Source organism: Arvicanthis niloticus, chromosome 18 (assembly GCF_011762505.2).
Source record: "Arvicanthis niloticus isolate mArvNil1 chromosome 18, mArvNil1.pat.X, whole genome shotgun sequence".
NCBI lineage: Eukaryota > Metazoa > Chordata > Mammalia > Rodentia > Muridae > Arvicanthis > Arvicanthis niloticus.
This window is the reverse complement of record NC_047675.1, coordinates 34,816,910-34,841,063: the sequence shown is the minus strand read 5'-3', so window position 1 is coordinate 34,841,063 and position 24,154 is coordinate 34,816,910. Positions and strand designations below refer to the sequence as shown.

At 48.1% G+C, this 24,154-nt stretch overlaps 1 protein-coding gene across 4 annotated transcripts in view; it reads right to left on the bottom strand.

The window, feature by feature from the left end:
- The window catches only part of Zfhx3 (zinc finger homeobox 3), a 255,867-nt gene that overhangs the window by 161,321 nt on the left and 70,392 nt on the right, over positions 1–24,154 (bottom strand). For 3 of the 4 annotated variants that reach the window (XM_076915847.1, XM_034522631.2, XM_076915848.1), the window contains exon 2: positions 1,170–3,946. The exons of the other annotated variant lie outside the window; for it this stretch is intronic. In XM_076915847.1, coding sequence (XP_076771962.1) covers positions 1,170–3,900 — 2,731 coding nt within the window. In that variant the 5' untranslated portion in view covers positions 3,901–3,946. The remainder of the gene's footprint in view (positions 1–1,169; positions 3,947–24,154) is intronic. 4 annotated transcript variants of the gene reach the window in all.

Here is a 24,154-nt window from a genome sequence, read left to right as displayed (position 1 = left end):
CAGAGGTGGGACTCAATTGTAAATCTAGTCATATGGGACCCTGGCCCCTCCCTCTCCTTTTCAGTCTCTCTCTCTCTTTCAGTCTCAGTCTCTCAGTCTCTCAGTCTCTCTCTCTCTCTCTCCCTCCCTCCCTCCCTCCCTCCCTCCCTCCCTCCCTCCCTCCCACCATGATACAAGACCTTGCCACAGGGCCCAGGGCAATAGGGTTAACTGACTACAGACTGAAACTCCCCAAAACTGTGATCCAAAACTAGTTCTTTATACATACCCATCACCTCAAGCACTTGTCACAGTGACAGAAAGCTGACCTCTGAAGGCCTGCATGTAGCTCACCCAGCATCTCTGGATGATACTGTTTCTCCTGGCCACAAAGACCCCACTAGCCAGTATCCAACTGCTATTGAAACTTAGGCTTTCTTTGATAGACAATTTTACAATTTATTCAGTTCTTCATTTATCACACTACTCGTGACAGCATCCCCAGGGCAATTTAATTCCTAATTAATTCCCAACTACACTAATCAACAACTCACCCGAAATAAGAAAAAGTAAGAATGTATCTCTTTCATCAAGATCCTCGAAAATACACAAGAGAACTCGGGGGAATCTCCCAGGGTTGGCTCCCAGCCTGGCACAGAACCAGCCTTTGGGTTTTTCAGTAAGGTTTGTTACAGCTTCCAATTGTGCCTATTGAAATGATTGACCCTGTTTAAATTATTGAGGATGGTCCCAGCTACGGTTTCCTGTAAGTTTCGATAAATATTTAATGGAACCCAAGAGTTTTGAGCGATTATGGCAATTTCTCAAATTGAGGAAGAGAAGAGAGAAAGACTGGGAACAGAAAAGGGAGGTTGACCATAAGCCAAAAAAAAAAAAACTAGAGGCAACCAACACTCAAGTTTTAATCTTGGCCCTACAAAGCCAGAGTACAATTGCAGCTCTCTCCAATGCATAAAATCTTCCATATGTATACATGGGCTGGGAGGAGCAATGGGGGGGGGGGGCACTGTATTGTGAGACATTTCCATTTTAAAAAATTGAGGAGATAAAAAAAAAAAATCAAAACCAATTCACACACGGGCCTGCCCCAAACTGTTCTACATGCTTCCACCCCTGGGAAACCCCTATGGTTAAAACACAAAAGCCCAAAGGGAAGGGGTTAGCCTCACCTAGAGCAGGCGTCATGGCGGCCATGGGCCCTGTAGGATCCAGCTGGAATCCACTCATCATGAACTGGGCATCCGAAGCGGCATTGTCCATCTTCAGGTTGGGCAGGTTCATGTTCTGGGCCAGGTAGTACTGGTAGAGCTCGGCCTCGGCGGGCGAGGGGAGGCTGCCGAGGCCCAGGTGGCGGTTGTGCTGGATCTGTGTCATGTTCTGTTGAAGCAGCATCATGTTGTGCATGTGTTTCTCACTGGTCATGTGAATGCGGAGGTTCCTGGCCACGTTGGTCTCGTAATCGCACACCTCACACCGCCACGTGGGTTTGGTTTTTGGTTTGGTGGGTGAGGGGGCACCGCAGGAGCTACCGATGTTGGCGGCCGCCGCCGCGGCAGCTGCGGCGGCGGCTGCAGCCCCAGCGCTGTGGCTGAAGACCTGCTCGCCCCCTCCGTTCTGCAGGTTCTGCATGTTGTTGAGATGTTTGTCAGACTGCATATGAATACTGAGGTTGCCTTTGGTAGTTGTGGAGTAGTTACAGACCTCGCAGCGGAAAGGCTTGTAACCACACGTGTAGCTCTCGCCTCGTGCCAACCGCGGGTGGGGCTGCCCGCTTTTGCAGTAGACGCAGGAGCCACCCGGCTCCGGGTGCTTCTCCTTCATGTGTGCCTCCAGTGTCTGCTGGTACTTATAGTGCCAGTTGCACTTGGGGCACTTGAGCGTCTTACACGAGTTGCGAGAATGCATCATGGTCATGTGGCCACCCAGCGAGCGTGAGGAGCCCAGGACCGTGTCACATTTGGGGCACTCCACACCGCTACCTGAGGGGCACTCCCCGACCCCAAGCTCGCAGAGGGAGCCAGCGTGCTGGTGATGAGGGACAAAGCCCCCATCGTCCCCCTCTGTGCTTTCATTTGGTTCTGGTGCTGTGGCACTGTCTTTATTGGCACTTTCGTCAGCGAAGTCCAGCCTCCTGCCCTCTGCCACGTTGGCCCTGACGCCCTCACTGTTAAAGCTTAAACGACCCCTCCGGTTCGCACCATCAAAGACAACAAAGTTAGAAGCAGAGTTAGAAGCAGTAGAAGCTGTGCCCCTCGACAGGGTCTGGAGCACATTAGGCATTAAGGGGGAGTTAGAAATGCTTTGGTTTGAGAGAGCAAGGTCCTTTTTGCTGCTACCAGCTGCCGGGGCCCCAGACTCCTCGGGGGGCCTGTCCTCCAGTTCCTCCTCCAGCTCATTTGGAAAGAGTCCTTTGCAGCCCTCCTCCTCCTCTTCTTCCTCTTCCTCCTCCTCTTCCTCCTCCTCCTCCGCCTCTTCCTCCTCCTCTTCCTCCTCTTCTGCCTCCTCTTCCTCGGCTGGCTCTACTTTCTCGGAGAAGCAGTCCTGATCCCCCACTTCTTGCTTATTTCCTTCAGCTGCCCCAGAGTCCTTGCCCTCTGAGGATTTGGTAGGACTAGAAGCCAGAGGCCCCAGGGGGACTGAGGTAATGGGGGTCTTCAGGACCGAGCTGGTGAGCCCGCCAAGGTTCAAGAGGGTGCTGGGGGTCAAGAGACCAGCCTGGGGCTGCTCAGGGCCAGCAGCAGCTACGGCTGGGAGGGCCTCCTCCCCCTCCATGCGAATGCCACTAAATTTACCGTAAAAACTGTGTCCGGGGCCTATGAGGTTAGCTGTGGAAACTAAAGGGTGCTGAAAGTTTTTGTTTTTTGGTTCCAGAAAACTTACAAGGGGTTCCTTGTCTTTGCCAATCCCTTGGATGATAGCGGAGATGTTCTTATTGCTAAGAAGTTTCCGCTCCTCTTCACTCAGGGTCATTCGATGGTCATGCACCGCGTGGGTCACAAACGAACGGACATACCCAAAGGAGAGTTTGCACAAGAAACACATCAGAATGGGTTTCCTCTTGCCGTAGAGCACAAAGCCATCGAATTTGGACAGGTCCACATTGTTGGGAACATCTTTGGATACACAGGAGCTTTTGGCAGAACCATCACTGTTCAGGTAATCCTTGTTGCTTTTGTGTCGCACGTCAAAAACGCGGAAGCTGTGCAGGACGGGGCTGAGCCCCGCCAGGGCTGAGGTATTCGGGAAGGCCTGGTCTGAGCCCTCAAACCATTTCCCGAAGGATGAGGCTATGTGGAAGGTGTTGATGATCTGGGGATACACGGGGGCAGCACACGAAGGGTCCCCTTGTTTCCCCCCCACCCCAGGGAGAGAGTTCAGGAAGAGCGAGGGGACGGCCCCGCTGCCACTGCTGCTGCTGCTGCTGCCACACGTGGCCCCGCTCTGGGCCAGCTGGCTCAGGCTCTCAACAATGTATGCGGAGCCATCTGGCTGGTAGACGATTTCCCCGGCCAGGTTCTCCACATCGCTCTCCTCCTCGCCCTCCTCGCTGGTGTCGCTGGCGCTCTCCTCTCGCAGGGCCTGCGGCGGGGGATGCGTGCCAGGGCAGTGGTGCTCCATGTAGGTCTGGAGGCTGGAAAAGGAGGCTGAGCACTCGTTGCAGCTGACCTCCTTGCTGGCAGGCTCGGCTGGTGGCCCAGCGGAGGTGCTGCTGTCCGCCAGGCGCTCATTGAAGGGGGCCCTCAGGCTGTCCAGGGGCCCATGGCTCTCGCCTGTGGGCTGCTCCATGCTACTGGGTTTGTCGGGGAGGTGGGTGCTGTTGAGTTCAGTCCATTGCCGGTGCTGAGGGATGCCGCACCCATTGTCCTTCCCCGAGACGACGGGCAAGTCACAGCCTTCCATGGTAAGGCCTGCGTGGAGCTTTCATTGCACCCAGTACGGATCGGACCTGAAGGGCGGAGGCAAGGGGGGAGGAGGGAGAGAGGGGAAAGAGAGAGAGAAAGGAAAGAGGTTAGGAGGGCCGAGGCTAAAGTCCCCCCAATAGGGTGCTCTAAGAAGCTTCTGTCCACATCCACAACACAAAGCTTGCAGGGCAGAGGGCAGACTGGGGGACATGGCCCTGCACAGTACAGTACAGTAGAGGGCAAGAAGTAACATGGACGACACAGCCGGGTCCATGCAGCGAGTGGGAAATGGGAAAGTGGTCAGGGACTTAGACTTCACGCTGTCACTCTACAGTTAGAATTGGCATTTCCACACTCTATGCCATCGGGGCCTCAAGACAGGCTGGGCAGGGAGCCACAGTGGAAGAGGTCACAGAAAGGGCCTCCTGCATACAGATAACTTACATGAAGTCATCTGTATCAGATCGATCGCACTAGGGGTTGGGGGGACACCAGGGGGAATGAGGGGAAGAAGCTGTGGCCGCCTTCAGAAAGAGACTGGCAAACTGAGATGTGCCCAGTGGTGTAGAGAAATCAGAGGTACTTTTCAATGCCCGTGGGTCAAGTTTGGTAAAGTTCAAAGGTCTACAGGGTTCAGAGGGTAAAGGTAAAGGCTTAGGTACATCCTGAAAAGGGTCCAAGGGGGACAACAGCCACATCCCTCCCCTTCAGGTCTCAGAAATATCAGAAGTCACATTCCCCAAGCAGTTAAACCTTACAGGGTAAATCTCAACAGAGACTGGGTGCCACAACTCTGAGCATCAAACAGAAGAGAAGACACCCCAAATTCCCATCTCCTTCATTCCAAACTAAAAAAAAAGCTTCCTTGTCTGGAGCTTAGCAGACTTCACAATGAGACTAGGAAGGCACCAAGGATGAGACTTTCAATGGGCCAATGCCTCCTTGGGGAGCAATACCTCAGCCCATCTGCAGGGAGCCCGTTCGCCATGCGCCATGCATGGGGTGGGTTTCCCCTAGAGAAGGCAGAGAGCCGGCAGCTGGGCTTAGCAAGACCAGCTTCCACAGCTGCCTCTTAGTTATTAGCTGCTACCCCAGCAGCTGTCCTTCAGCCCTGGGGCTTTTCCGTTTCCGACTCCAGAGTGCTACTGAGCTGAACTTGCCCTCTGAGAGCGCACGTCCCTGGGGAAAGTAGCAACAGATCACAGGCTGCCTGGCTCCTGCACCATCACCACAGGGGTGGTTATTGCCTTGCTGCCGTTCTCCTACAGGTGGCTCAGCACCTCTTGGAGTTCAGCCTTTTACCCAAAGACCCCAGGCCATCTGTGCCCTGCTCTGCCATCTAACTCATTCATACGCAGCAGACAAAGCTTTTGGCTAAGTTTCATCTCCCTCCATCTCCTGCCAACCTTGGCTTCCTCTTTTTCTGTTTCTCCAGGCTTGACTGCATAGTGAGCCAACAGCTCCCCCTCGGGAAAAGAAGGAGAAGGCAGGCTTGCAGAAGCCTCCAAAGAAATCGCTTCTCCGAAAGGATGTGCCATGATTGGTTTAAGACTCGCACGTATGAACTTGTCCAATCGACTGATAACCTATGCCTCTGTGATGGTAAAGTTCTGTGTGCCTTAGAAAAAGACTTGTTTGCTTGAAACAAATCGTCAATCGCCGCCGCACTAAACCAACCCCAGTGGCAGATGAAACAGGACTTCCCATAAGGCTTAGCTGCCATCTAGGTGAGAATCTGGGGAGGCTCTTCTTAAGGACGTCCCTGATTGGCTAGCTGACACCTGATTGACAGTTCAAGCCCAAAAGGATGGCAGGTCTGAAGGGGGCGGAGGGTTAACAGCCCGATTGTAAAATCAATGTCATAAATGCTTGGTAAGTTACAGGAACATGCGGGAAGGGGAGGCCTCGATTGATAAAGAAGAACAGCTTTGATGCTGCACCAGGGACTTGTTTATTGACAGCAAAGCCAATCTCCTCTCCAGCCTGGGCCGGGCCAGAGAAACCTGCCAGCATTTACCAATTAATTGGTGGGCTTTGCTTGCTGGGCTTTCTTCCTCCTCCATGAACTGGCCAGCTAAGGGGCTGGGACTTAAAAACAGAATACAACAAAAACCCGAGGGGGGTGGGGGGCAGGAGGAAAAAAATGAAACAAAACCTCCCTTAGTTTGTTCCCCACTCCCAAGCAGGTGACTGATTCTGACAGACAGAGAGCTGGGGACACTGGGTCTGAGGAGTTGATCCCAGGAAGGTGATGGTCCATAAAGACACAGGTGGGAAAGAGAGCCCAGTTTCTAAGCTCAGGCCGCCTGTGTTAGAGCTTCTCTTCCACACGCACCGACCACAGACTAGAAGAGGAACTTTTTGAGGAGCTGAATGAATAACACTGCCCTGAGAAACACAGGCTCCTGGTTCACACCCCACCTCAAACAGAACTGTCAGGTCCACATCATCCCTGGAAATCAGCTGAGATGCTGTTTCCACGGCATCTTCACCAGAGGACCAGCCTGTCTGTGTGCCTGGTTTCCATGCAGCCGGGAAGGCTGCATGCGTCCTCTGCCTCAGTCTCTAGCAGATGCAGGAAGAAGGAATAGACAGGCGGAGGGGGGTGGGGGTGCGCTGACGTGAGGCAATCTCTTCATCCTGCCCAGTCTGGCAGCTCATGGGCCTCGGGGCATCCACTACTCTCCCACCCAGCGTGCTTGCTCTGTTTATCAGCCAGTCAATAAGAAAAAGGTAGTTCTTACTTAAGGAGGCAGAAGTCAACTCGGCAGGTCGATCAGCACTCTGTCTGTAAACATGGTTTCCCGTAAAATCAATGCTCTTCAGTTACAGAGGGCGGCCTGGGAACCAAGTGGGTCCCCCACACTTTCACGGGAAGCCCTGCCACTCAGCATTCACAAACCTCTCCTCAGCCCCCTAGCCCGCCCCTCAAGCCCTGACCCTATCCCAGAGGCTCACCCGGAACTCTCAACCGTTCCTGCAGGCCAATTCTTCTTCCCCTGACCACTCCCCCAGGTTCCCTTTCAATGGCCTCAATACTACACTCGATGCTATTTGTTTAGAAATTCAGTTCAGATTTTTATAAAGCGCATCTTTCCGATGACAAGATTCAAGAGTCGATGCGCAAGTGATCCAGCAACAAGCGTTTGCACACATACACAGTTGCTCGTTCCTTTGCTCTGCTTAGCATTTAAATCTGCCATTTGAGAAGTACTTGGCGCATAGGAATTCCAACACCTCAAGAATCCCCCAATACAAAGATATGGGATTGTGTGTGTGTGTGTGTGTGTGTGTGTGTGTGTGTGTGTGTGTGTGTAAATATCGCAGTTCCCTGTTTTAAAGCCCATTGCAATTTTGGAAATATCAACCTCTTTAAAAGGTTGCCTTAGAAAGATAAAACGCTACCAGGTCCAACACACTCATCTTGGCAACTGTCTCCCTCTTTAAACTGAAAGGGTGTTGTAAGGAAAGTTCCGTCTTATACCATGAAGGCAACAGGGGGGAGGAGGGAGTGATGAATGAAATGCCACAGTTCTGGTAGGCTGGGGAGGGGTGTGTGATTCTAAGGAAGGGGAGGGGGCTCCTGCTGCTGCTTCAGCTCCCAGCAAATTAAACATGAACAGTCACACTGTGTAATTTTAAATTGTTAATTAGCACAGGGTTAATTAGGCGGTCCTTTCACAAGGGGCTGTTTGGCAGAAAACCAAGAAGGGAAACAAAGGGGAAAGCAAGAAAAAACAACAAAAAAAAAAAAAAAAAAAAAAAAAACAAAAACAAAGAGAATAGAGACAGCAAGAGAAACTGTTGCCTCTGTGGATAACCTGCAGGGCATCACCAGAGAAGTCAGCCAGCAGGCAAAGATGCCTGGTCCTCTCGGGAGTCCTTGCTCTGCTCCAGGGAAAAATGTAAGGATCACCCTTCTCCTGGGACTCAGGCAGTGCACTGCACTCACTGCCGACATGTTTTGACTCAGCAGTTTCTTCATTCTAGGAATTTATTCTAAGGAAACAAACCGGGGGATGTGTGGACATATGAGATTGTTCATAATAAGATTTATGACAGAAAAAAGGAGAGATGGAAATAATCAGGCAAAAACGGAGACTAAGTAAATCACGGTCCATGGAATTCAACATGTTATAAGGCTGATGACGCTAAAGAAACCATTCGCAAGCACTGGGAACTGATCAGCTGCAAACTAAGTAAAGTATGCGTTGCTGAGCATAAAGCCATCATCATACATTTCTATGAAAACTTTTAGGATGGTAAATTAGAGAAGGTGCGGTTATGGGTTATGACTTTCTTTCCCACCTTGTGCCTATATTTCCCCAAAGCCTTTTTAAAGCCTTTCTAATCAAAACCATCACTTACTGAGTTAGGCACGGAGGTGATCCCAACAGGAGTAATCATAACCACTCTAGGGTGGGTGCTATTCTTAAACCCATTTCAGAGATGTAACATTGAGGTGGCCTAAATGACAAAGCCAGATGGTTGCTGTAGGATCTGTGTTCTTAGCCACTCTGTGGACATTTTCCTTGGATGTCTGTTGTCAAGAAGACAACAGCAAAGCATGCAGAGAGCCGATATTTGCATTAGGTCTTCATGTACCCAGAGACTGTTTCAAGATCAGGGACTGCTCAAACCTACCACTCCAAACAGGAGAACTCAAAGTGGCCCTCTTCATTTATTTACATAGCATCTGAAAGCTAGAAGAGACCATGTGAGCAGAGAAGCCACAGACAGGTAGAAGCCAGGGTAGGCAGGGCCAATGTCCTGGGTTCTTTCTAAGAAGGAAGGGGCATAGTGGGACCAAAGAGATGACCCAGTGGTTAAGAAAGCTCACTGCTCTGGGAAGGACCTAAGACCCAAGCTGGGCTCAAAATACCCTCATCAGGCAGCTTACAACTGCCTGTGAGTCTAGGTTCTAGAAATCTTGCACCTCTGGCTTCCTTGGGCACCTGTACTCACATCCGTGTAAAATTAAAAGAAAAGAGAAGAAACAGAAATAAAATAGGCATGTAGGGTCCAGAGAGATGGCTCAGTGGTTAAAAGCACTTGCTCTTCACTCCCCAGAACCAGAGGCAGGAGGACAAAACCAACTCCTAAGCCATTCTCTGACCTCACACACATGTGCACCACACTGTGCCAATCCGCTGTCACACACACGCCTGCACAGGCATCATACATGTGCAATAATAATAAACTTGGAAACTGAAAAGGGCACAATCTAAAAAATTGTAGGCCTGGAAATGCATCTGCTCACTCGCTTGCCCATTTAAAGTGAAGCTGCGATATGACAGATGCTAGGGAACACTTACGTTCTCCTGAGGAGGGGACCGTAAATAAGCATGGTGGGTATAGTACAATGTCATCCAGAGCCAGACAAGGAAACGCATGACTTTTGTGCCTATCATTCTTAGATAAAGTGAGAACATCAAAGTTAGAAGAATGGGTTGGGTATGGCAGTGGACACCTTTAATCCCAGCATTTGGAAGGCAGAGGCAGGCAGATCTCTGTGAGTTCCAGGACAGCCTGGTCTACAAAGTGAATCCAGGACAGCCAGGGATATTACACAGAGAAACCCTAAGCAATTAGAAGTTGCAGATCCTCCTAGGTTTAAACAGATTCCGCTGAGTGAGGCAAACCTCTCAGCAGAGGGGGAGCTGTGAGGACGCACATAATAAAATAAACCAGGCATAGACTTGGCAAACTGAGAAGTGCAGCTAAGAGTATCCAATGAGGTTCCCTGAAGTTTTCCATCTCAAGGACAAGATCTCTCAAATGATAAAGTCTGCATGATTCCACAGCAGGTAGATGCCAGCACTTCTAGTCAACATGGTGGCTGAGGCATCCACTGACTGGCTACCTGATGCTGTCTTGTCTCTATTACACTCATTTAAATCAACAACTTGAGAAATGGTAACAAGAAGATACACATCACCATGCAGGACAAAGAAAGTTAACAGGAAAAACTAAAAGTAGAATTAGGTTTGGGGCTGACTTTGACCAGTTGGAACATGAGACCCAAACTAACAAGATGGAACAGTCACAAGGTAAGCTTTAAGTTGTTAAGTCCACACATGGTCAAAGGCAGCAATTCAGGTCACCCGGATGCCGTGATTGACTGTCTTGTTGACTCATGTGTCCCAGCTGCAATGAGATCAGGCTCCAAATGACTCACCTCTCCTCGACAACTGAGATGTAATAGCTGATTAATAAAAGGATGGATTAAAGAAAAAAAAAAAAAAAAAAAAAAAAGGCCAGGCAGTGGTGGCTCACGCCTTTGATTCTGAGTTTTGAGACCAGCCTGGTCTATAGAGTGAGTTCCAGGACAGCCAGGGCTACACAGAGAAACCTTGTCTCGAAAATCCAAAAAACAAACAAAAACAAACAAACAAAAAAGCTAAGGTGGTGAGAGAAATTTTAACACATTAAGAGAATGAAGATGACCAGCCCATGATCCCCTCATCCCTCCTTGTACTCTAAAAGATGCTGGGCCAACAGAACTGGGACAGTCTTTGGATAAGTAGCCAGCTCTCAGGCTGAGGCAGGAAGACTGTAGTAAGATACGCTTGGAGCCATCCTTCATTAAAAACCATTGTGAGCTGACGTCTCGGGTGGACAGTGAGCTGGAGGGGCTCCCGTCAGCCACACCTGGGATGTCTGGAACAAGAAAGTAAGAACAAAGGGTGGACATACAATGCATAAAATAAGAATTCACAATTCCATGCAAACAAACAAACAGATGTGACAGCAAAGTTCTTCCTCAGGGTAGAAATCTAAGGAATAAATACAGACACCAAAACCAAAAACAAACAAACGAGACTGTCAAGTCCAGAAATCACCCATCCTTCTGTGACCATTGCCCTAATAATAATCCATCCAGGGGATAAACAGTGGACACTCACACTAAAGGAAGGGCGATTTTAAAATCTGAGTTTCCCTCACAGCCTCTTACTACAGAAGAAAACAGTAACCTTACAGCAGAGAGAGGCCGGGCAAGATACCAGCTTAATCAAGTGCCCAGCAGTGGGACAGACAGACATCGAGCAATTCCTGGTGGGATACTCTGAGAGGAACACTACACCAACCCCCCCTGCCAAAAGCATCACATCTGAATTTAATCAACAAGAAACATCAGATGAACCCAGATTATTGAGGGAGGTCTACAGGTCACCCTAAGCTCTGGACCCACTGAAAAGTGTTTCAGATTAAAGGTGACTGGGGAGAAGAGACAAAAGAATCTAGCAAACCCCTGTGGTTTGCTTTACCTATAAGGAGCATAAGAGGGACAACTGGCAAAATCTGGATGTGGGCTGTGGATGGGTGAATGGGAGACTATACCTGGCATGCTTGCTCGGGGTAAAGTCTGTTAGAAGACATGCTTGGACACAGGAGGAGGGAGGCATAGTGCCTCGATTCCCCAGTAAGGAGATAGGATGCTAAAGCACACCTCCAATCCCAGCATTGAGGAGGCAGAGGCAAGAAAGCTGTGGAAGGCAAGTCTGAGGCCATCATGGGCTGCACAGTAACACCTGTCTTGCTATTAAAAAAAAAATTTTTTTTAAAAAGCCTTAATGAGAAACACATGCAAGTATGTGATATGTATATGCACACGTATGCATAACACACATATATGTAGCAGAATAACTACAGGAATTTTTTTAATGATTTATTTTTATTTTATGTGAACTGGTGTTCTGCCTGCACGTTATGTGTGTGTGTGTGATGGTATCAGATCCCCTGGAACTGGAGTAACGTACAGCTGTGGGCTGCCATGAGAGAATCAAACCCAGGTCCTCTGGAAGAGCAGTCAATGCTTTTAACCACTGAGCCTTTGCTCCGGCCCAAGAATGGGAATTCTCTGTTCTGCTTTTAAAATTTTCTTTTATACCTGCAATAATGTCAAAAGAAAACCGAACTGTCTAGAACAAAACTCTTTAAAAATATACGTGCACTACAAAACCCACCCAGATGTGTAGGTTCTTATCGTTTTGTTTTGGTTTGTTTGTTTTTTTTTTTTTTTTTTGAGACGGGGTTTCTCAGTATAGCCCTGGCTGTCCTGGAACTCACTCTGTAGACCAGGCTGGCCTCGAACTCAGAAATCCACCTGCCTCTGCCTCCCAAGTGCTGGGATTAAAGGTGTGCGCCACGAGTACCCGGCTGGTCCTTATCTTTATGGGAAATTCCCTCTTGGCCCAGCTCCATGAAAGGGCAGAAACTGCAAAGCTGGGCAAGGAAGTTTGAGAAGAAAGAACAAATCACCAGTCTTCCCTTCCTGCAGCTGAGGCTTCTGGGCAGAGTCCTCTGGTTGGCAAAGACAAATCAATAAACCATTTTAACTAGGGTAAAATTTCACATAACACTCAACAACAACAAAAAAAAAACAAGATAAATCACAACTTTTGGCTACATTTCTTACCTTAGTGAAAAAAAAAAAAAAAATTTAAGATGAGCCCCATAAAGGAATTCTAGTAGCCTACCAGGTAAATAGTAAGCCTACACTAAAACAGTAAAATAAAAATAAATAAATAAAATAGAAGACTAAATAAACATTACTAGCACTCCAACACAGACACACAGACACAGCACAAACAAAGGAGGTGTGGGGATGGCTCGGTAGGTTGAAGACACTTGCTGCTCTTACAGAGAACCTAAGTTAGAACTCTCAGCTCTGACACTGGGCATCTCATAGCTGCCTGTAATTCCTGCTCCAGGATGGGGGAGGTGGGAGAGGGGGAGACGTGATACCTATGGCCTCTTCAGGCCATACTCATGGCACATACCCACACAAATAATTTAAAATAAACCTAAAATGAAACACTAGAAATCTCGTCCAAGGGGCAAAAGTATAATGCCCAGATCTGCTTTTGCTTAGAGCCTGGTAAAGAACCATTCTGTGCTTTACACAGTAATAGCATCTGTCTACGGATGCACGTAAGTCGGGAAGCGTTAAACCATAAACAAGTGAGATTTCGTGGGCTTGGTGATGATTTCCCAACAGTCTTAAGAAGGATTCTGCAAATGTGACCAGGTGACACACACTTGCACAGATCCTTCGCAAAACAGGAAGCCCACTGTCCAGAAGGCCCCAAAATATCATCTAGACCCTGGGCTTCATGTTGGCTAATAAGTGCACCCTTGCTACTTGCAACATGAACATAAATCGACCGGGAAGTGGAAAGTGCTGGCTCAGTCCATTCTTCAAGGAACACAGGGCCACTGAGATTTTCTGATTACTGTGGGGTCTGGGGCAGGCAGGGAGCAGGGTAGTCATGAAATCTGGTTCATGGCATCAGAACCCAGTCTGTACTGATTCTCCATTTCCCATAGGAAATGGCAAGGAGGGGGAAGCAGTCTATGACAAAAACATTTAACGCTTACTATATCTGTAGCTGTTGAAGAAAAAAAAAAAAAGACAAGCCAGCTTTTATAATCTATAGTATTCTAAATATGGATTTCGGATTTAGTCACCCATTCAATAATTGTCTCTAGTCAAAGGAGGTCTTCCTTACCCATTCACCTTAAGTCTTGTGGAGACCTTCCCGTCTCCTTTGACACTGCTGGCCTGAATGTGATTTAATCCCCATAGAGCAGTGAGCACACGCACTCTGCCTCAGAGATGAGAAGCCACTCTTCATCAACCAGAGGAGGCACATTTCCTGGCTGCACCAGCCAACCCTCCTATCCAGCAGGTGCACAACCACATGCCCATCCTTGCCTATCCCCTGGCTATCTTCTCAGTTCTATTCCCCCCAGGCAGGCTAAAAATCAACACTTAACTGCTTCCTTTGGTGACATCCAGAACTGTTCTATCTCCTCCCAAGTCCTCCTCAAAAGACTCCTTTTCTGGTTCCTTCCTCACTGCTACTGGGGCTGCCGCGTGCATGCAAGGAGCTGGTGTGTAAGCAGGTCATCTGGCCCAGCCCAGCTTCAATGTGGCACCTCGGGATGTTACATTTATTTTAAATAACTTCTGATTAAAGTAGTGTGAGTCAATGTGTATATGTATAGGTAGGTCTATGTATGTAAAGACGTCGATATCCACAAAGAGACCTTTACGCTAAAAGAAAAATCGCTTGTAATTCCACCAGCCTGAGAACTTGAGAACACAGAGAGACAGGCAGTTTCCCATGCCCCCCTCTGTGTGTATCTATAGTTACGGGTTCTCTCTATCAACCTCAGATGCCCTGCTCCTTATAAGGGGAAGGATTTCTCTTAACTTAATTTAGCATGCAGTTTTCCCATGACATCAAATGTTCTTCCTAAGTTAGTGCTAAGAGCCTCACAGATGCTGCACCTACAGGCACGATGTAAATTTACCAAATGTTACTACATTTAAATAGGTGGTTAGATAATCCCCAATATTTCACTGTTGCATCTGTATGCCTAAGAAAAAACAAACATATGAGCAGCTGCTGTGCTGGGAATCCACCCAATAGGACCAAGTGGTTCTAAGCACCTTAGTGACTACATCCATTCATTAGATCCTTGCAAGAAGCCATTCTACAGATGAGGAGAGACAGGCCTGTAAGGCCGAATACAAGCTACAGGGGTGGTCTAAGTCAACCTCTGAAGCTACTGAAGCATCTCTGATTACACACCTAACACTTGCCCATGGTATTCTGGCTCTATTTCCTTAGCATACCCTTCTAAGGAGGAGGATGGTTGGCCTTAAAGAGAGGAATATTCAAGACTCTGGCATGTGCACCAACCTATCTTCCAACAAAGTTCTTCCAAGGCCCACTAGCAACAGCCCCTGAGCATCCCTGCATCCCTGCATCCCTGCATCATCAATAGTGATATTACTTGCTTAAGAAAAAAAATGTTGCTCCAGGAGGTAAGAAACTACATTTTAACCCACCTCCTTTTCTGGTACAACTGACTACATTTGCAGCTATTTGTGAGATGCATGCTATTTCTATGGCAGGAACTGTTATCCTTGGCCCTAGCGATTAACCCAAGGGTTTCACATGACTCTATTGTGGGTCCCTCACGCTAGACTGTGCCAGAGTCCAGTGTTCCATGAACAGCTGGACTAGAGTCCCTCCTACTCACACCAGGGTTCAGACAACAATGCTCTTCTAGTCCCTCCTTTGGATCACAACACTCCCAGACAGTGGATGCTGCCACTGCTCCACTTCCTCAAAGCCGTCTGCCTGGTGTCTGGTGAGTTCCTCTTCCCTTAAGAGGACATCTGTCCTGGCATAGCATGCCCAAAAGGAGCTGCCCCTCACTGTCTGACCCCGTCTCTCTGGAAGGAACTTTTGGTAAACCAACCACAGGACTCATTGAAATTACAAAGATGCCAGGCCCCACTCCACCTCCCTCCCCAAATCAGGTGCTCTCTGCTAGTGAGAGCCAGGCATCCTTTCAAGTGAGCAAGAGGACACCTATGTCTCTAGGACTCTGCCCTACTCCATCCTAGGTTACCCATGCCAGCGAAACCTTAGGTCAATGACTTGGGTCAATGGCTCTCACTCTTTCACCTTATCTCCTGCCATCTCCCCTGCACTGAGACCTGCTCGCCACTGTGCCCTTAAATCATCTCCCTTTGCTTCTCTGACATACTCTCTTGGCTCTCCTCCCTCTCTGATGTCCACATCACCTGCCCTCTTCCCATTCCTAAGCTCTCTGGGTTATATACTTTCCAATAAAAAAAAAAATCACTATGTATGATTGCAACCCGCAGAAATCCCTCCCCGTGACTTCTGCTGTATTTAAGTGTTGCGGTACTTCTTCCCCTTGGCTCTCTGCTCTTATCTCCGTATATCAACTACCTTAACTACTTCTGTGGTTTCAATTACTGAAATTACGAATTGACTCCCAAAAAGTCCATTCCGGACTTATGGCTTGAACACCCGCCCTAGCGCTCTCAGCAGACCACAAGCTGTCTCTAAGTGGCTAGCTTTCCACCACTCACAACCTGTCCTGGCATAGCATGCCCAAAGGGAGCTGCCCCTCACTGTCTGACCCCGTCTCTCTGGAAGGAACTTTTGGTACCACCTTTGATTGTAGAAAACAAGAAAACCAGTTTATGCTTTCTCTCCCCCAAGAACCAAGGGCCAAACTACTCAGTCTGAAACTCCCCACGCTGGCTTTACGTACTCTCGGGTCTACCCTCTCATTACAGCGGCATCCACATCAGTTCCAAGCCTCCGCAATTGCACATCTCAAACCGAGAACAGTACCAAATTTAATGAGGTTTCCATCTAATGCAACACTATCTATGCCTGGCAGTGATAACTCTTGCAGTTAGAGGTGGTGCAACAGCAGACGTGTGTGAGTTTCTTTTTCCTTCTTCCTGAATTTCCCGAGAGGAAGTTTGTCTGCAACCTAGCTCTGAGCAGCCTCAGTACACTGGTTTTCTTTTCTTTCCCTAAGAACTTGAGCCTTTTTCACTTAAGGGCAGCATGCTGGGGCCTCCTTAGTGCAAATCTGAGTGGCAGGCATTGCTATTCTTAACACCTCATGGCCACTGTTAAATGAAATAAGGGATACTTGAGCAAGGGCACCTCCACATCGAGATCATCAAGGATCTGACGAGACGAGCAAGGGATGGCCTGACAGGTAGTGTGTGCAGCACAGATCCACTAGACAGAGTGGTGGCGCATGACTCAAATTGAATGGTCCAAGGTGGCAGTAGAGTCTGCCAAACTGGCTAGACCGGTGGCACACAATGTGAAACTTATAAACTGCTTATTTCTGGAATTTGCTACTGAGTGTTCCCAGGTTACTACTACCCATGACACCTCAGGGAGCTGAAATCACAGAAAGCAAGCCTAGCTAAGGCAGGACTCATATGTCAATGAATCACCTGCTTCTTTTCAAGGAAGGTCTTGCTTCACCTCTCTACCCTTAGGACTTCTATCTCTGTGCCTGCAGCTCCAAGCTTTCATCGGGACCTTTAAGAGAGAAGTGATCAAGTTTTCCTTAGGTGAAAAAAAATCCCTGGACTAGTGATGGAGCCCACAGAAAGCTCTCTCTGGGTCCCTGAAGTCACCCCCACTGTTCTGTTCTTCAATAAAATTATCTCTGCTGCCTCACCTTGCATGTTTTTAGCTCTACAACTGGACCATAAGTCACAAAGATAGGCTGGGTCATTGCAAATCTCCTAGCACACCACACATACAGCATACTATGAATAAATAGTTCTCTATTTCATGCAGTGGTTCTCAAACTGTGGGTAACAACCCCACAGGGGTGGATCGCATATCAAATATGCTATGTAGCAGATATTTATAGTATGATTCGTGACTAGCAACATTACAGTTATAGAGTCATGACAAAATAATATTACCACAACATGAGGAACTATATTAAAGGCTTGCAGCATTAGGAAGGTTGAGAACCACTGACCTACGTGTGTGCATGTATACATGCACATATATACACACACATTCAGAAAACATACAATATTATATAATGATAATAATTCACAAAAAGACTTCTCTGATTATCGCAGTATCTTGTACTTTTTGGTGATAGACTGGTTATTTCTCATCCTAAAGTTACTAAAGGTCTGGTGTGAACAGAAATCTAAGAAGCCAAGCAAATCCCTGAGTGCAATTGTTCAGGGGGAAAAGCCTATCAGGTGCAGCCGATATGAGAGTGGACTGTGATTTCTGTCTGGCAGAACAGGTTATGAAAGCCAAGTTCACTAGCAAAACAGAAAGAGGAGCTCACAAGTGTCCCTGAACTACTGGGTTTTTCTCTTCTTCGTCAAACCAATCCCCTCTCAACTGCAGAAGGACAGCTGAAGTTCAAGGCTGTGTGGACGTCAGAATCCAAGCTTGGGCAGAGCCCCTGCTTACCCATGCAGTTCAGGGCTGCAGCGAGAGGCGGGCCCTTCAGCTTTCTTTGATGTATGTCAGATTTGTGAGATACAAACGACACAGTACCAGAGGCTTTTTTCTCTGGTCCTGTGGCAGCCATGTCCAGAACCTAAGAGCACCATCTAGCTCTCCTGGAAGGGAAAATATGTCCCTACCAATAACTCAGCCAGCCAGTTGTCACAGGTAAACAGAAAGCCAGAAAGGCTTTCAGAAGAGGTGGCCCTGGATAAAGGAAAGTTTCCCCTTCCCCCTACCAGCAACCACCTCCAAATGCCGCTGAAGGTAGTGGCTCGCTTCCCCTCTCCACGAGAAGATCAGTAGCTTGGGCATGAACCTCAGAAACTGGCACCACGACAAAACAAACAAGAGCTCTCCTTTGAAGACTCATTAGCAGGGCAACACACATGAAGCCACATGCATGCACGCACGCATGCACAGCCTCTCACGGACTAGCCGTGCCAGCTCTTCAGATGGCTCTGCTGGGCACCTACACAGACCCTTCCTGTTCAAAGAGCACAACAGTAACAACGGTCTCGTCACAGAATTCTTTGCTAAGACTCATTTTACCCAAGGATGATTCAAGACGCCTCAGATCTACACTGGGCTGGAGAGTGACTTCTCATTTCCAGCTTCCTCATTACTGCCAAGTGAGAATGCTACAGGTACCAAAGCTAGGCCCTGAGGCCTGAAGACAGGTGGAAGTGAGCTGGGCTGGGTTTTTTTCCCCCCCTAAGCATGAGTAGGAGATTTCCAAAATTCCAAAGATGAACCCCAACATCAAGGAAAGGGGGCGTATATAGCCAACGGGTGACAAAATGCAATCTGGACTCTGGTTCTCTGCCTCTTCCCCCTCCCACAGGCCAGTTCCAAAATCCATGGCTTACACTGTTCCTTTCAGCTAGAAAAACATATTGAGATCTCTTTCCCATTGGCTCCTTCAAATGGCAGACTTAGTAAGTGGGAAAACAACACAGGAATATTTATTTCTCCTTACCCTACTTGGAACTCCCTCACCCTCTCAGAAGCAAGCAACTGCAGGTTACAAGAGCACCCTCGCAAAGCTAGCAGAGATGATCCAGGGGTCTTTCCCCTTCTGCTGATCCTGGCACTGCCTCTGGGCCAGCAAGCTGCAATGAAGAATCACCAAGGCCAGGCTAAAGAGTTCTTGGATTAATTATGTTTGAAAGTCTCTTATCTGAGCACTGCAAAGAAGGAACAATTGAGTTTGGGAATGTGTGTGGTTACATATTTTTCCTTAATGGCTTCCTGAACACCCTGGCTAGGGCTGGTCCCATGGGGGAAATTGCCAGTTCGAGTCATCAAGTGTGATCAATGTAGATCAAGACGCCATGCTGAGCATCTATCTAGGATGGCAAAGGAGAAACATATTTCTGCGAATGTGCACACGTGAAACCCGGGTGCTGGATGATAAAAGACATCAGTCAGCTTCCTTTGGGAACTAACTGCCTGCCTCTGCCATCCATTCACCTCTGGAGGTATGAACACTGCACCAGACTGTTCTGTCAGCCAGTCTAATCTTGGAAAGGGCCAGGAGGTAAAATTTCAGACATTCGACCATCACCAAAGCTGGTTGAAATTAAACCTGGCTTGGCTAATGGGCCCTAATTTCTTGGGCTTCGACCACAGAGAATACTGGGGTTCTGACCTCTCAGCCTTTAGTTTGAAGCTACTGAGCATTACCGCTAATCCAAAACACCACTGGCCACTGTTAAGATTTCCATTCGTTTGTATAAGAAATATTTATTGAGTGCCTACAACATACACAACATCCTGCCTATTGATACAGGCTCCCACTGGCTGGCTCTCACTAGAGTGTGAGCATGGGCTAGCAGTCCTGGTCTGATCATCACACAGCTGCAGCTGCAAGGATTTACTGTACAACACACTTACCACTCATCCCTCCCAGCGTCTTCCCGCTCTGATGTCAGAACTGTCCTACATTTGAACCCAGATGTGGCAACAGTGACCTGATGTCCACTAGGCTTAAAAGTCTGCCTTATTCACAGCAGAAGACTGAGCAGCTGCCCTGAACCCTGTGACTCCAAAACCACAGAGGCCTGAGACTTCAGCTCATCTTTCTCCAGTCAGACCCTCAGAAGTTCTCACCCTCAGTATATATGCGGGTCATCGAAGAAAGAACCACCAAAAAAAAAAAAAAAAAAGACTTGAGACCATTTCTCAACAGGATCTGCTCTCCCACCCACCCAGCAAGAGTAAAGAATGTGCTGTCCTACATATATCTACATATAGCTGCCAGAGCCAGGGGTATGGCCACACACAAGCATTTCTTCTGTCCCTGATAAGTCCCGCTGACAAGAGGATACAGTTGCATTTCTGCTGGCTCCCCTGAGGTGACCCAACAGGTTTTCTACATCCTCATTTGCCCTTTGGATTCCCATCCTGGTTCCTCTCACTTTGGCTCTTCCTCAAGACTGTAAACCTCCACAGACAGGAGCAGCAGAATATTCTGGATGTAGTGGACAACCTCCCCAGGTCTTATAACTGGAGTAACTGTATACACACTGCCACTGCACTCTATACCAAGAGGTGGCCCGGCCGAGCTGTTATGTAACCGAGTGTCCCTTCATAGCACCTCACGTTCTTAACACGCATGCACTGGAGTTACAGGGAGAAACGGAGAGGAGAAAAGAGCACCTCTGAGAGAGAAGTCTATCCATCAGCCATTGCGTTCAGGTTGTCCCACCCTGGTCTTTCTGATTCCCTAGCACAGATCGAGGGAGTCCCCCACACTGGTAAGCAGAAGAAGCTAGGATTTCTGGGGTCCTGGGATTTAACTGGTGTCTCTTTGTGATGACAGACTTATTTAAAAAGAGAGAAAGGCTCATAGCGTGGTAACTTTGCAGACCTTAGAAGTCAAGCAGCAGAAGCTGACACAAAGTCCAACTATCCACGTGTTGGGGGAAGCAGGGAAAAGAGAAGGAAAGAAAAGCACTGTGGATTTTCTTTTCCTTTTTCTTCCCTTCCCTCGCCCTCCCCACAAGGGACCCTTTTCCTGAGCCTTCTACTTCCCAGCCCCTTCTGCCTCTGGGACGGTAAGTGTTACTCAGCTGCAAGGCCTCTTGCTAATTGTGGGTTTTTATTTTTATTTCCTATTACCCTCTCGCACGCCTGATGAGATTACTTTACCGGAACTGACACAGCTGGAAGCAGCAGGCATACGTGGAGCCTCTGAGGAGGTGATGCAATTTCATTTTCATTGATCAGAAATCAGCAGGGCAGTAAGTGATGGGAAATTCCATTAGAAGAAAACTCAGGAGCCATGAGCCTCGAGTTTCTAGCCACACCCAGCCCGACCCCCACCCACCCACCCTCACCCCTGACCCTGAGGTCTTGCTTTCCACTGGACCAAGCCTACCCAGAGAGGTGGATAGGAGAAACACTCCTCAGATTGACCCTGGAAGGACAAATGACAATGCTGCTGCAGCTGGGGTGGTGACACATCAATAGGACTTCTTCAGACACTTAAACCACAGAGCACTGGTTACACAGAGCACTGGTTACACAGAGCACTGGTTACACAGAGCACTGGTTACACAGAGCACTGGTTACACAGAGCACTGGTTACACAGAGCACTGGTTACACAGAGCACTGGTTACACAGAGCACTGGTTACACAGAGCACTTCTAGCAACCCAGAATGGGACCCTTTATGCCAATCCCACAGCTTCACAAACCCCACCATGATTTAGTGACCCCTTTCCAAGTGTCAACAAGCAAAAAAGGAAGTCATGACAAGACTAGTTATAAACACTCGCAGAGATGGTCCTCTAGGTACCTACCATTTATTGAGTGCCTACTGAGTGCCAGGCACTGTTCTAGGTCTTCCACACACACAAGCTCCGGGTCCTCCCCCAGCCCTCTGTGGTGAATGTTGTCTTGGTCTCCTGAGAAAGGAGGCAGCAGAGGTCCAGGATAGGATGGGAGAGAGCCGGTTGATACCAGGGCCTTGCAGAGCACCAAGTCAGCTCTTCTGGGCAGCAAAGGAGGGCTGAGTGTGCACAAGGGCTCACACTGGAGACCTGGAGGAGGATGGAGTACATCTGATGGACCACCCTCTCCTTGTCCAGAGGTGGAAGATACTAGGTTCTGATTTGTCCACCTCCACGATCCCCAACTCTGGCACTCTCGTGCCCCAGACTGGAACCACAGGTGACCCTCTCTACGGAATGCATGGAATGGCTACTGTTTTAGCAGTTAAAATCCCCTCCAACTGTTTGTCCAGCAAATATCATTTCACTCACCCAAGGTCCAGAGAAAACACAGTGAGAGCCACTGGAAAAGACAAGTTCCACAAAAGTCATGCCACGCAGGTGGCACCTCAGACCACCACGGGCCACAGTGCCTCGTAAAAATGAACCAGAGAAGTGCTGGGCCATAGCTACAAAAGGAATACTGACCGCATCGAAACAACCACCAGGTAGAAAACTTAAGTGACAGACTGAGGCACTATGGTGGACTCTGACTGATCACCCAATGCACAGCTGACGTTCCTGCTGTTCTCCCTTGCCTCACTAGGTGTCAAACCCAGGGCTCTGGAGCCACTAGCTGAGCATTCCACCACTGAGCTACATCCCCAGCCCCATCTGTGGCTCAAGAAAGCTGAGACTCCAGAAGTTATAGGCTGGACCTCAGTGAGCTTACAGGCTACACTGAGAATAAGAATATTCAGCACACAAGATAATTATTGGTGTTGCTTATGAAAATAAACAAACTGGTCACCATACACCAAATCAAAGCCAAAGTGAAACAAGAAAAAAAAAAAACAAAAACAAAAGATGGTAGATAAATTTCAGTGAAATCGGAAGTTAAGATGCATGTCAATGACCTATACACTTCAAGCCATGGATCTGGGTCCCTAAGCCTATCTGCAAGCCAACACAGAAACCATACTCATGTTGAAGGTTCACCATTCACAATCTCTAGGAGAGAAGGAAGGAGACAATTGGTCTGGATGGCTTAGCTCACAAAACGCCAAAAGTAGGATGAGCATGTGAGCCAGAAGTGTCTGTGATGAGCCTCTGGGATCTCTTTAGGGAGATAATAATGAGAGTGCTTGAGCGTGAGGCCATCTAGTTTCTCCTCTGCCTTTGATAGACAAGAATAATGACCCCAGAGGGTGTTGGTGGTTTGCCAGAGGTCAGACAGCTGGTCAATGGCAGAGAGGAGAGGATGAGGGCCTAGGCTTTTCGTGGTGCGCTAACAGTGGTCTCTCTCTCTCTCTCTCTCTCTCTCTCTCTCACACACACACACACACACACACACACACACACACACACACCTACTCTATTCAGCTTGAAAATCCCCAGGTTGAAGGATAGGAGGATTGCTCAAATGGAGGTTGTAGGTAAAAAAGCAGGGTGGGGGGTGGGGGTGGGGGTGGGAAGAGACTGTTCCAGCTTAGGAGAGAGAACTATGAAACAAAGAACTAAGTGCACTGTGTAAACTCCATATGGATAGCAACGCTAACCAACCAGCCCCTTATTAAAAGGCCATGTTGAAGGCTATCAGACAAGTCTACATCACAATTTGATTTTAGGTAAGGTCAGGGGAGCTGGACTATAGCTAAGTGGCCATGCATTCACCTCGCATGTTTGAGGCCCTGTGTTCGCTCCTCGGTAGTGAGGAGGAAAAGGAGGATGAGGGTGGATAAGAATGTCTCAGGGATGGGGTGCAATTCAATGGGAGGCCACAAGCCTAGCATGCAAAAGATCTTGGGTTCAATACCCAGTACAGAAAGGCATGCAAAAGATCTTGGGTTCAATACCCAGTACAGAAAGGCAGGCAGGAAGACAGGGCAGCTTTGTTCAGGAACAACGATAACCATATTAATAATGATAATTTATATTGAAAATGATAAAGTATTGTGATGCCTTTGGATTGGCTTCAAAATATTTCAAGAAAGAACAAAAGAAAACTAAATGAATCCAGAAAAAATTGCGGAGTCCAGGTGATAGTTACAGAAAAGTTCACTCTTCTAATTCTATTTTTATTTCATATGTTTCCCTTATCTATATTACCAGACATATCTCCTGAAATAGCAACACCATCAGAACCAAGCTATGGTCTTGAGTTGCCAAGTTCAAGGTAAGCCAGTGCCGTTTCCAAAGCAATGAAGGTTATCTTATGGGTTCTCTTTGTCTTCAAAGTTCTGTGTCTGATTCAGTCTCCTCTATCTCTAAAGCTACTTTCAAAAACCCCCATCTACTGACCTCTCCCATTAGAAGTTATTGGAACACCACCACACTGCTAATGTCAGTAGAATAAAAGAAAGGATGATTTATCATATCTCAGGCTCTGTACCCGTCACTGTCCTTAGTGAGCAAAAAGGAGCCTTGTACAGCAAAAATGTTAGCCACCCAAGCTCACACAAGCCTTGAT